The following is a 13,767-nucleotide window of genomic DNA, read 5'->3' as shown; positions in this document are numbered from 1 at the left end:
ATGGAACTAATTTTCCTGGAGATTTGTGACAATGGATTGGAACATCTATGTATAATAAACTTACTAACAGAGCAAAAATTACTGGGCATAATGGATTGTTGTATGCCTTGACTCATGTAGTGTGGTATTTTCCTATGATACGTGTATCAATCTGCTAAAACAGTGAAGTTAATTAACATTGTTCTGCTTCTTTTATCAATGGTAAGCAACATTTTGCTTAATGAGTACTGGTTTAGTCACTGCACTTAGGCTATTGACGAACCACTGTCGTCTGGCATTTTGTACAAAAGGTGCTGTGGAAGCAATTGTGCTACACATGGCAAAGCAGTTCCCTGACAACTTTTCCAGTGACAAGCACATTTCAATGCTTGCTCTACTATCTTGCTATTTTAGATACAACAGTGGGCTGGAAAGTCGATCACATAAACATGATTCTATTTAAACAGGATAAAAGTTAAAGAGAATACAGATCCAGCTGATTTAAATTCAATAGCTGAGTAATAAATAACTAATTAATACTTTGAGTTTTTAAATTCTATTTCACCAATAAACAGAGGGGCCTTGTTTCAAAATTTGCAACATTTGAAACAGTCAAAAGTCTAAAAAGTTTCTTTTGATTCAGGTAACTGCTCATGCTACAACATGGTACTGTATATGGTTGTTGACATCAATGTGACGTGAAGAGTATCCACAGATATTTCAATCGAGTCATAATGAAATGCTTTGTTAAATGCAGAAATGGAGAAAGTTCTGTTAGAAATATATTGCTCTAATTTGCAAAATGCGCATCTCTGTCTCTTCACGTTCCTTCAGCAGACTACATTTCCTGTATTAGTAGGTAAAATAAAGCTCACTACAGGAAGCTGTGTTTAACTACACCTCAGTGACATGGAAGTGTTAATTACAGGCTCTCAATACTCCAGCAATGAAAATGCAATGATTACAAATGTGGAATTAATTCCTTTACATTTTGACTGCAGTTAGCTGAATTTAAAAGAAAATATAATTCCATGTTTTCTCTTTTAGTTCAGTCTTTATTCCCTTTTCCTTAATTCTACTTCTTTTCCTGACTTAAGCAGTATTACTAATGCATGCTCGTTCACATACCATGTTCTTTTTTCACAGTATTCCAGTCTTTGTTTCTGCTTAACAGGTGGGTTAAGACAGTTTTTAGGATTACTTTTGAAGAACAAAAGTCAAGCCCTGCTTGACTTTAGTCTGCACCCAGGCTGGGTCTTTTCTAAACATTGCCTCTCATAAAATTATAAATCAATTCTATGAATCACACCTGTAAAAGGTGAATGACGAAGCTGGATTTTACAATTCTCTCTGTTGAAATTAGTGATAGAATTTGCCATTGTAATATTATGTGTTACAGTCTAGACTTGTAATTTGCAATTATTGCCTGATTAGGAAGTATGGGGTAGGTTCTACAGGTATTCAAAGCCCTCTGTTAAAAATTCATGTTTTAATACACTGCTAACAAGTTAAAATTAAAAGATTTCATGCTCAGTCTGTTTAGATTGGAAGTCTTGTTGAACATGGCTCAACAGTTTTCTGCTGGTAATAACCTGGACAATTATTTCACTATCATTTAATTTTCTCCATCATGGAAAATATACCGTTGGACTGTAATTTGAAGGCGATGATACTCAATTGCTTTGCACAGCATACAATTTAATAATCATTTTGAAATGATGGCGTGCCTTCCATTTGATCAAAACCACACTTAAAAAGAAGAGAAATGAATAAAATATGCAGTTCAGGGGTGAAATCCTATTTGGATATGAATTAAACTTCAGTAATTAGATACTATCTACATTCCCAGAAATCTAATCCAAAATAAACAACTAAATTTCACTTTAATTTGCATACTGTTTTTTAAATTTCCCTTGATTTATATTGAAGCATTTTTTGAAATTAAATACTCCATATGGATGGTGTTGCAGAGGAGACATCATTCATGTTACAACTAACGTGTATAAATGCACTTTGCAAATAATACATAGCTATGCCCAGAGATCGCAAAGATGTCACAGATGGGGATGCAAACCAAACAATAACCAACAAATGCTAATGGAATGGGGCCATTGTTATTTTAGTACAGAAATGTATAGAAAATTCATGTTAGAATATCCTCTGGGCAGCTCTGGGCAGAACAATTTAGGGATGATATATTGGTTATGGAAGGAATGGGTGCATAAAATAATAACTGGACCCCAAATGGTAAGCTAAAAGGATAATAAAACTAGCATTCAACTCTCTGGAATTAAGCAGGTTAAAGGGCAAACGGATTGAAATTTTCAAGCCCAGAATTTGCAGTCTGTAGTGATCTGACTACTTTCACTGCTCACCGTGGTGTAGTCCGCAGATTTCATTGTTGTTTCTCCAGTCAGAAACAACAGTCTGGAACCATGTGGCAAGACTCGGAGCAGCAGTGGCTTTTCATAATGAAATGTCATCACTTTAAGACCCAAAACAACTTTCATCCAACACAAAAGCTGAAGAAACTTTCACAAATGGCAATGCCACATTGCTTAGATTGGCCAGATATAAAACACTATGAATGCTTCCATCACTGAAAGATAATTAAAACCCATTAAATACTTATCTATTTTGATGAAAACTTATTAAAATTACGAAGACCGCGTCAATATTAATTAATAGTTACTTTGCATGTGCCAAGGTTCGTCATGGTAGGCTGGTCCAGAAGATTAAATCACATGGGATCAATGGTGAGTTGATAACTTGAATGCAAAGTTGGCTTGGTCATAGAAGACAAAGGGGCATTTGTTTGACTGGAGGTCTATGACCAATGATGTTCCACAAGAATCAGTGCTGAGAGCCCTGCAGTTTATATTTGGAACAAAACATAGGTGGTCTGAACAATCCATTTGCAAATGATATGAAAATTGAGATGTGGGGAGTGAGAAAGGTTGAAAAAAGAATGCAGCAAGATATAAATTAATTGGAAACTTGGGCAAAGGGATGGTAGATGGAGGTTAATTTGGGCAAGTGTCAGGTGTTGCACTTCGAGAGGTCAACTGTAAGAGGAAAGTATACTATAGCAGGACCCTTCAAAACATTGACACACAGAAGGATCTCCGGGTGCAAGTCTGTAGCCCACTGGAAGTGACAACACAAGTGAATAGGTGGTAAAGAAGGGTTACGGCATTAGTCGAGCCATTAAGTTTAAAACTAGGTAAGTCAAGCTGCAGACGTGTAAAATTTCCGTTTGGTCACTTTTGGAATATTGTGCACAGTTCTGATCACCGCATTACAGGAAGGATGTGGGCGCAGAGGAGATTCACCAGTATGTTGTCTGGATTGTAATGTATCAGCTGTAAGAAAAGGTTGGACAAACCTATATTATATATGAAAAATGTTTAAAGAAATTATGTAAAGCAAGATTTTGTATACCGAAAGGGGTAGGTGACTGAAACTATACATTCAGGAGGAGATGATGAAGCAGTTAGTAATGTTTAAGAGACATTGAAACAAGCACATTAGCAGGTAGGGAAGAGAAGGATACAGACCATGTGTGGGTAGAATGTGATTAGGTTCGATTGACATCATGGTTGATGCAGACATGGTGGGTTAAAGGGCCTGTGCTGTAATGTTCCATATTAGTGCTGTGCAACTCTTCTCCCGCACCAGTACAGGAAATTTCTATGAACCTTCTAATGTAAGAGGTGAGGAATAGCCATTTCCTTGCCATGAGGAATCCAGCAAAAGGGGACAGTGAGGGGATAAAAAATTAAAAATTCCTCACCTTTCACCCTGTGAGCCTCTGCAAACAGCATACCATCCTTCATCATTTTCACCAGGTGCACCAAGGTCCCACTGCCAGCCACAGCTTCCCCTCTCCACTCCTTTCTGCCTTAGATATAGGTGTAGGACAAGGCCCATTGAGTCTGCTTCACTACTTAATCATTGCTGATTTTCCTGCCCCGCCTCAAATCTTCAATTCTTTTTACCAATCAATAACTTAACAATCTCTGCCTTATCTACATTCCCCCCCCACTCCCACCCCACCCTGTCCTTACAAAGCAAGCCTTCTATAAGATCCTGGTTCACACTTCCTTCCCCATCCATCCTGGCAGTACAGGTAACACTTGTCCTTATATCTCCTCCCTCAAGACCATCCAGAGCTCTAAATAGCACTCCCAGGTGAGGCAAAGATTCACATGCATCTCCTACAACCTCTCCTACTTCACTCACTGCTCCTGGTGTCATTGTCTCTATATTATTTACTTAGTGAGGGAGTGTGGTGTAGGCCTTTTCAGCCACGTTGCCCCAGCAACCCCACAACCCCGATTAACCCTAATCTAATCATGAGACAATTTATAATCACCAATTATACCTGTTCAATCTTTGGACTTTGGACTGTGGGAAGAAATTGCAGCACCTGGGGAAACATGCATTCCATGGGAAGGACATGCAGAGGCTTCGGCTGGAATTGAACTTTGAACTCCGGAATGCTCTGAGCTGTAATAGTTGCTACACTACCATGGGCAAGAGCAAGCATGGTCTGGGCAACTATTTCACAGAGCACCTATGTTCAATTCACAATGCTATCCTGAGCTGCCAGTTTCAGACCATTTTATCTCTCCTCTCCATTCACACAGTGAGTTGTCTTATCCTCAGCCTTGCCTGTTACCAAGATGAAGCCTAACACAAACTGGAGGAGCTTCATTTTCTGCCTGAGGAATCTACAACCCAATGGGCATGAATATTGAATTTTTCAGTTGTGGGTAGCTCTTTCTCCCCCCTCTCCCTCCTGCTTCCATCCAAACACAGTTCACCCACAGTTTCTGCCCACCACCACAGTCTGGTCCTGCCATTTACCACTCCCCTAATGGTTCCCATTCTCACCTTCTTTTCTTATCCAGCACTGGTAGCCTTTGTATTCCTGCTTAACTCACTCCAGTAGCTGTTCCAGTCTTCTCAAACCTCTCCTACCACCTTGCTTCAATTGTTTATTGCTGGAGGATTAGATATGGGTTGGTATGTGACTGAAGCTGATTGATAGCAATGGAGGAACAATGGCAAGTTGTGTCACCTTTATACTGAAGGCTGTCTATGCTTTCATACATACATAAAACATGGTCAATTATATAAGAAATGTCCAACTGCTTTGCATCTACATATAATCTTCAATTTGTATCAACAGACAGATATAACCATTACATTTTGATGCTCTTTGCAGAAGTATTTTGGCAACCTTCTCTGGAGTTTACAGCAGAGCCACATGTAAAAAGTAACAAAGAACAATCAATTGATCAAGATCTCCATTATGATATAGGCGAGAATGGTCAGTTCTGAGTAGCAGTTTTTATGCCAGGGTGATTGTGATGCAGTATCTCAAAGTTTACATCCCACTGAACAGCAAAGCTCAAATGCAAGAACGATTGGAGTGGCAAAGGCTGGATGAAATCTACAGGTGTGATACTACTTCAGTCAGCACAACAGTAGATGCCTGGTCTCCCCGGAGTACATTGCACTGGAAAATGATGCAGGCTGCCTAGAGTTATGAACCAGTAGCAGCTCCCTTTCTGCAGCAATCTATCAGGAGATTTCCACTTCAACCCCACAAGCACGAGGAATCAAGAACGTACCAGGAGTTTGGCATTTAGGGCCACTGAGAATATGTTTCATAACAGACATCTCAGATAGAATATGAAGATGCTGCAGCACAATAGGTTGATTGTGTGCACTTTAGAATTCATTAACGCAACCTACTGTTAATATTGACAGTTACATTTACAAATGTCAAGGTGCATGTAGCTGCTGCTGTCACTTTCACTCAGGGTGGGAAGGTATAATTAAGCTCCTGGGGGTCTATCTGGTTGATACATTGACTGATGACACAGAAGGATAGGTAAGTGACTTGTGAAGGGGATTTAAGGGAGCTACTCGGGATATAGATAGGTTAACTGAGTGGGCAAAAATCTGGCAAATAGGCCACAATGTTGGAAAACTTGAAATTGGCTTTTTAGCAGAAAAATTAAAAAAAAAGTATACTAACTAAACAATGAAGATGAGACTTGGGTGTCCCAATGTATGTCTCACAAAAGGCTAACTTTTAAAGCTAACAGAGTGATATTATTAGTAGGGGAAATAATGCAAAAGTAGGGAAATTACACTGCAATTATATAACACATTGGTAAGACCACATGTGGTTTACAGTGTACAATATTATTTATATCATTACTTAGGCTGTCTTTCTATTGGAATTAGATTACAGAAGATTTACTATACTGATATCTAGAATAGGCTGGTTGCTTTATGAAGAAAGGTTGTATATGAAAGATTTTTATCCATCAAGTTTAGAAGAGTGAGATGAGATTTAATTGAAACATGCAGGATCCTGGGTGGAGGTGAGGTTTCTTGATAGGTTGGGTATGAAATGTTTCTTCTTGTGGGAGAATATTGAACTGGGTATCACTATTTTAGAAAAGTGATTATTTTTCTGTCAGAGCAGTGTGAATGTTTGAGTCTTCAAAGAATCATGGAAGAGGACGATTTAAACACTTTAAAGGGGAAAACAATTGGATATTTGATAAGCAAAAGGGTGAAAGGTTACTGTGCTAGATCTGAATTTGGATTTAAGGTTACAATCATATGAATCAACTTATTAAATGGCAGAGCAAGCTGGAGTTGCTGAATTGCCTACTCTTAATTTGCATGTAACTTTGTTTCACTGAAAAGAAGGCTTAGTTGATAACGTGGGATATAATAAGAGTTGCCTGGACATCTTATAGCTCATCCTTGACTGCAAGTCTTTGGCCAAGATGTAAATTAATAGGCTGCAAAAAGCCATACTAATGTACCAGGTGATTTTGGGCGAGTGTAACACAGTGGTGTAGATTTTGGAGATGCTGTCTCACAGAATCAAAGATGGGTTCAATCCTGATCTTCAGTCTTCTCTGAGTTTCCACCTTCTCTGTGTGGAAATTGCATATTCTACCTGTGACTATGTGGATATCCTTTGGGTGCATCGGTTCCTCCCATCTCCCACAGACATGCAGGTCAGTAGGTTCGTTTGCTGCTCGTGAGTGATAGGATGTGAGTGGAGGCAGGGAATAAAAAATGGTACTAATTAGAGCTAGGCTAAATGAGTGGCTGATGATGGCATGGAGTTGCGTTCACAGGCTTGTTTCTATGCTACCCCAAGCACTCTGATTGTGAGAGAGCTCTGGTCGATCTGAAGATCCTATTCTATGGTCATTCTAACTAATAAAGTATGTAAACAGTAGGTTTTAGCATACCTCTAGTCCCTTGCAGCTTGTATCATGGATATAGCCTAGCTAAGAAGTCGTGCTAACAGAGAAATCCACAGATATACAGTATAGTACTCATCCAACTGAGTATCGGGGGAAACCAACCACAACTTGTAGCATTGGCCCCTCATTTAGTTAAGTATTGTTTTGTTTTGGTCACTGAATAGGTGCAAGTAGTGGTATAAAGATATCACACAGTACAGCACTATACATTCAAATTTTGGAGTGATCCCAAAAACAGTTTTTCAACTAAATCATAGAGAAATGTGAAATAAACTTGCATTTTGTACAGAATATTTCATCTCTGATAGGTATAATTCCTTAAAAAAATTATCAAAAAGCAACAAAGACCAACACTTACAGCAAGGCGCTTTAATATTGTACTTTTCCTCCCACCCACCCTTTTCTTTGAACCAAACTACAGTACATACTTTAAATAAGGCATGACACAATTTGGAAATTTAAAAATGTATAAACTATGCTAAATTCCTGAACAGAAAACACCATGTGTAAGAGTGTGGTTTTTAATTAAGAATACAATGGATCACATCCCCATCAGTTCAAAGGGAAATACAGGTAACTTCGGAGCTTTCACAATGTAAATATCCGGGAGTCCCTAAACATGCAAAATAAAATCCTGCTCTACCTCACTGGACTAGTTTGTAGCAGTGATTTTCTCCCTGTCAATGCAGCAATTTCTTAATAGCAGAAACAATGGTTACCAGCACTGCACAAAGTTTTACCATAGAAGGCTAGAAATGGACAAGATAATGAACATCTGTAAAATATAATAAAAATATATACAGTGACAACAAGTTAAGGACAGAAATCATTAGGCAATACAAATGAAATGCTAACATCATTTGCTGTGTACATCTCGGTACTTTGTCGGTTACCATGGGCAACGTGGGTGAGGAGAGAACTCATTACATCTCTCATCATGTACTCTGGTCACCACTTCTTTCCCCATATGCACACAAAAGTTAGGTCCAAAAGTAAATCTCTGTGACCATTTCATTTATTTCTTATCTGTCAAGTACCTCTACAAAACAAGCCATTTTTTTTAAACAACTAAACAATAATTGAAAAAGATACGAAATATGCAACCAGCTTAAAATGGCAAATTAGTGTTTTTTAAAAAAGAAGCAAGTTGTTTTAACCACAGCATGCCAAATCATTCTTTTCACAAACTCTGGCAATTGATGATTTACCTGTTTTCTTTGTAAAATACAGCAACTTCATAAGTTTTTTCAGCAACAAAAGCAAACTGTATACTTTTATGATCTACATAAAACTTATTTACAATGGGTATTTGGCATATGTGTAATCATCTATACTATCAGCTTTTCGTTCTGAAGTGTAAATGTATTCACATTTGTATTCACAAACTCAGGGAAAATTGCCGTTGAAACTGGTGGTAATCCATAGAATCAGATATTTAGGTTTCTTTTAAATCTTATTTTCTGTTTTTTTTCTTTGTTTTTTCATTTTGGTTCATTTGTGCTGATCTTTCCTGAATTGCCAAAAATACACAAGAAGAAAACCTTCACAAAGTCATCCCTAGATGAACCATTCCTTTTTACTCTCGTCAATGGTTTCTGTGAAGTTAGGATCATTGTTTATTATAGCTGCATCGGCATTTTCAGCAGACTCAGCCCCCTTGGCCTCATTGGTATGGTAGGTCCCTTTGTGGCGAAACATGTAACGGATCAAGAAGACCAACGTGCAAAGGATGGTGAAGATTACAACTGCAATAATACCTAACAGAAAGAAACACACAATTAATTAAGGGCTTAACAAGATAAAAAAAAAGCTTTGGAATTTCTTTTTTTCATCTTTTTCTGACGAATTAGACACCATGACAAGAATCTGGCTCCAGAGTCTCAGGCCATCTAACTCTACCCTGCTCAAGTGCCCATTATCTAGTTGCATACTTCACAGCAAGAATTATAAGTTGCGAGGTTGTTACTATCAAGTTTCACATGCTTAACTGTACTTTTCAGATAGTGCATATAATCTAAAAGGACGTGCAACATGGTTAAAAACCCATGACTTTAACTTACTGGAGCAATTGTGGAAGAAGGAACTACAAATACAACAGAATAACCACTCCAGGTTAGAAGAAAGTATGCCCTAACAATGCTTGGTAGTCCAATACTGAACAACTATCCCTAACTAAACCAGGAAGGTCACCTTCTTAATTTTTGAAGACCTTTACTCTGGTGTGTTGTTAGTATTTGACCTATTGACAGTTAAAGGGCAGCACTATAGTTGTTGATGTTCCCAAATTCCTGTTTACCCGCATCCACCTCAACAGTAGTGGCTATGGCCTTGGATGATGTTATCAAGGAAGTATTTGTGTGATGCTGCAATACATTTTATAGAGGGCACAAATATTGCTGTTATTATTCAGGCAGCGTCCATTATTAAGGACCTCCATCACCCAGGGCATGCCCTTTTCTCATTGTTACCATCATTTAGGAAACACAGAAGCCTGAAGGCACACATTCAGCGACTCAGAAACAGCTTCTTTCCCTCTGCCAACCAATTCTGAAATGGACATTGAACCCGTGAACACGACCTCACTTTTTAAATATATATTACTCTGTTTTTGCACAATTTTTCATTTATTCAATATATGTATACTGTAATTTATTTATTTATGATTATTTTTCTTCTGTATTATGTATTGCATTGAACTGCTGCTGCTAAGTTAACAAGTTTCACGACACAGGCCAATGATAGTAAACCTGATTCTGATTCTCATTCTACTTTACTGGTTACATTGTTCTTACTGGAAACACAATTTTTTCACTAATATTTTTCTTAATCCTTTAGAAGTTATTTTTCTTGCAGGGATTGATAGGGTGTTTGCCTTTATTAGTTGGCGCACTGACTTCAAGAGCTGCCAAGCTATGCTATGGCTTTATAAAACTCTAGCTAGACCGCATATGGAGTATTGTATTCAGTTTTGGTTGCCCCATTATAAATAAGATGTGGAGAATTTGGAGAGGGTGCAGAAGAGGTTAACCAGGATGTTGCCTGGATTAGAGGGCAGGTGCTATAAGAAGAAAATGCACCCCAAACTTGGGGTGCTTTTTCTAGAGAGGCAGAGGCTGAAGAGAGGTCTGACAGGTTTATAAGATTGTGAGAGGCTTGGATAGAGTAGATAGAGTAGAGTATCTTTCTTTTCCTACAGGTCAAAGTGTTGAATACTAGAGGTCAGACAAATAAGGTGAGATCGGGTAAATTCAAAGTAGATGTGCGGAACAAATTTTTTTTTTACAGAGAATGGTGATGGAGGCAATACAATGGAAGCATTTAAGAGATTCTTAGGTAGGCACATGAATGTGCAGAGAATGGAGTGATATAAAAAGTGTGCAGGCAGAAGAGATTAGTTTAGTTGACATTTAATTAGTGCAGCATAACATTGTAGGCTGAAGGACCTGTTCCTGTGCAGTTCTGTTCTATGTTCTGGAGTGCTTTGGACAAGAGATTGAAGATAAATTTCAACCTCAGTGGTCTTTTTCTACTGCACTTCCAACTTCAGCCTGGTGGTGGTGCTCTTTCATCACTGAACTCGTTTACTAACTGGAAATAAACACAACTACAGTCGCAATAATTGCATTTTAATGACATAGTAGAGTGATACTGAGCTCTTGTTCCAATGATTGTTGTACTGAACAAGGAATTTAATTTTACTCTCATATTAAAATTTCAATACAGAAAGTTGCACTAGCTCTTTATTGATGAATTTTTTTTAACAAAATAGTGCCATTATAATAACGACTGTCTTATGCCTCCATTGATGTTGCCCTCACCCACATCTCCTTCATTTCCTAGATATTCATGCACACCCTATCTTTTTGCCGCCTTAACAGGGATAGAGTTCCTCTTGAACTCATCTACCACCCACTGAACCTTTGCATCCAACACATCACTCTCCACGATTTTGTGATCTTCAACAGGATCCTACCACCAAGTACATTTTAACCCCCCCTGCACTCCCATTACTCCCACCATGATTCCTTTACCCATTTGTCCCTCCCCAGTAATCTCATCCTGGCACACATCCCTGCAAAGTGACAAAAATGCTAAACTTGCCCATTCACCTCCTCCCTCACCTCCATTCAGGGCCCCGAACAGTCTTCCAGGTGAGGCGGTACTTCACCTGAGAACCTGTTATTGTATTCAGTGACCCTGATGTAGCCTCATCCACACTGGTGAGTGCAACTTCCCAGTGGCCAACCATTTTAATTCCTATCCCCATCCCCTTTCTGACATGTAGCTCCTCTTTTGCCATGATGAGGTCAGGTCACTCTCAGGGTGAAGTAGCAACATCTTATATTCCATCTAGGTAGCCTTCAACCTGATGGCATGAATATCAATGTCTTTTTCTGGAATTTTTCCCTACTCCTTCCCTCTCTATTCCCCACTCTAGCCAGTTACCTCTTCTCCTCATCTGCCTATCAGCTCCCCCTGGTGACTCTCCTACTTCCTTTACTCCCCTGGTCTACTCTCCTGTTTGAAAAGATTTCTTCTATAACCCTTTAACTTTCCCACCCTCCTGGCTTCATCTATCATCTTCTAGCTAGTCCTCCTTCCTCTTCCCCCACCTTTTTTATTCTGGTGTCTTCCCACTTCCTTTCCAGTTCTGAAGAAGGGTCTCAGCCTTATAAAAGGCTACATTTTAGCACCCTTTTATACTGCTGCATCCTGCATGAAAAGACAGCACGTAGAACAGTTCAGCAAAGTAAACAACACAAATTTGTCCAATGACTCCTTATAGTTCATATCCTTTAATCCAGGCTGCATCCTGGTAAACCTCTTCTACGGTCTTTCTAAAGTCCCCACTACCTTGCTGTAATGGAGTGACCAGAGTTGCATATGGTACTTCTAATGCAGCCTAAACAAAGTTTTGTATAAAGTCAAAGATCTAATTACTTATTGATCTGCAATTCTGAAATGCAAGAGCAAGGACACAGTTTTTGTTTTATCTTTTCAATTTATCCTGGTGTTTATATGAGCTAATACATGAAGAATATTTCTCTCTATTCACAACAAGAACTTTCCAAATACACATTTCAAGAGCCTCCCTACACTTCACATACTGTACTCTCCACATGCCTCCCATCTTTAGTTCTCTATATGAGTCATATGCTTCCTACTATTGCTCCATCCTACTCTAAATATCCCCTGTCTTTGATGGTTCCATCTTCTTGCTTCCCTAGCTTACAGGTATAACTTGCCCTGAACTCCTCATCCAAAGATGTACTGGTTAGTAGGTTAATTGATCATTCTAAATTGTCCTGTGATTAGGCAGGGGTTCAATTGGTGGGTTGCTGGGCTTAAAAGGCCAGAAAGGCCTGCTCTTTAAATCACAATATAAAACAATTCACACTTAAAAAAAAAATCTTCCCTCTCTGAGCCTTTTATGCTGATTCAATTCCAGTAATATTGGCAAAATTTAAACCTTCTGGTACTATAATGTTATATTTCTTACGCCAATTTGCAAATTCTCTATGGAGACACAAGAGTCTGCAGAAGCTGAAACCTGGAGCAACAAACAACGTGCAGGAGTCTGAGCAGCATTTGTGGTGGGGATAGAGTCACTGATGCCCAGCATCAGGATCAAGAGTGGAGAGATGAAATGGGCAGTATAACGACATGAATGGGAGTGGTGACAAAAGAAGGAGAGAGCGCCAACAGTGCTGCACTCTGAGCTGAGAATGGGAATCATTAGGGGAGGAATAATGGTACTTGGAATCAGAACTAGAACGCTTCTCCTCGATTGGCTGTTGTCTGTTGGGTGGTTGATAATACATCTTCAATAAAGTGACAATACTCTTTTTGTTCCTCATCTCTAACTATTTAGCCGCATTTGAAAAACCTTCTTGGATAACCTTCCTCAATTACTGTAATAATGTATTCCTCAGCCTCCTCCCCTAATCTGCCCCTCACTAGCTCACATGAAAATTCTGTGGTCCAGGATACCAAGCTTCCAGTTTTGCCATCTTTCCATCATATCTCAGTGATGGCAACAAAATTGTACCTCCACATGCTAATTAAAGCTTTAAGTTTATCAAAGCTTATAAATGTACATTTGCATGCCTGCTCTGCCTATTGGATATCCAAAAGATGGTATTAGATTGATAGAATTTCTTTCCAAATAAACACGGAGAAGACAGAGGCCATCCTCAGTTCCTGACACAAACTCTGTTCCCTGATCATCAGCATACTCCTCTGACAGGCAAGTGCCAAAAGCATTCAGAGTGAGATTGCCAATAATCTCCTCATTACAAGGAAAATAGACTGTCCTTTCCAAAATCAACACAGGATTCATTTTCCTTAAGATATTTCCAATCGATAAAAGACAAGTCTGAGGCTGGAAAAGATTCAATAGACAGGATTTCTTAGCTAGTGGATGATACTGCTTGTACCCCATTGACTTCAGTGATAGATTCAAACCTGGAGCAACTCTTTG

The 13,767-nt window shown here is 38.9% G+C and overlaps 1 protein-coding gene across 1 annotated transcript in view; it reads right to left on the bottom strand.

Moving 5' to 3' along the window:
* Positions 1-7,737: 7,737 nt before the first annotated feature.
* LOC132395162 (contactin-associated protein-like 2) overlaps positions 7,738-13,767 on the bottom strand; it is a 1,263,978-nt gene continuing 1,257,948 nt past the window's right edge. Inside the window, exon 24 of the mRNA XM_059971460.1 lies at positions 7,738-9,043. Within this exon, the coding sequence (XP_059827443.1) occupies positions 8,844-9,043 (200 nt within the window). The 3' untranslated portion in view covers positions 7,738-8,843. The remainder of the gene's footprint in view (positions 9,044-13,767) is intronic.

The sequence above is a fragment of the Hypanus sabinus genome, chromosome 6 (genome assembly GCF_030144855.1).
Source record: "Hypanus sabinus isolate sHypSab1 chromosome 6, sHypSab1.hap1, whole genome shotgun sequence".
In the NCBI taxonomy this organism is placed as follows: Eukaryota; Metazoa; Chordata; class Chondrichthyes; order Myliobatiformes; family Dasyatidae; genus Hypanus; species Hypanus sabinus.
This window is presented reverse-complemented; position numbering and strand designations above follow the sequence as displayed.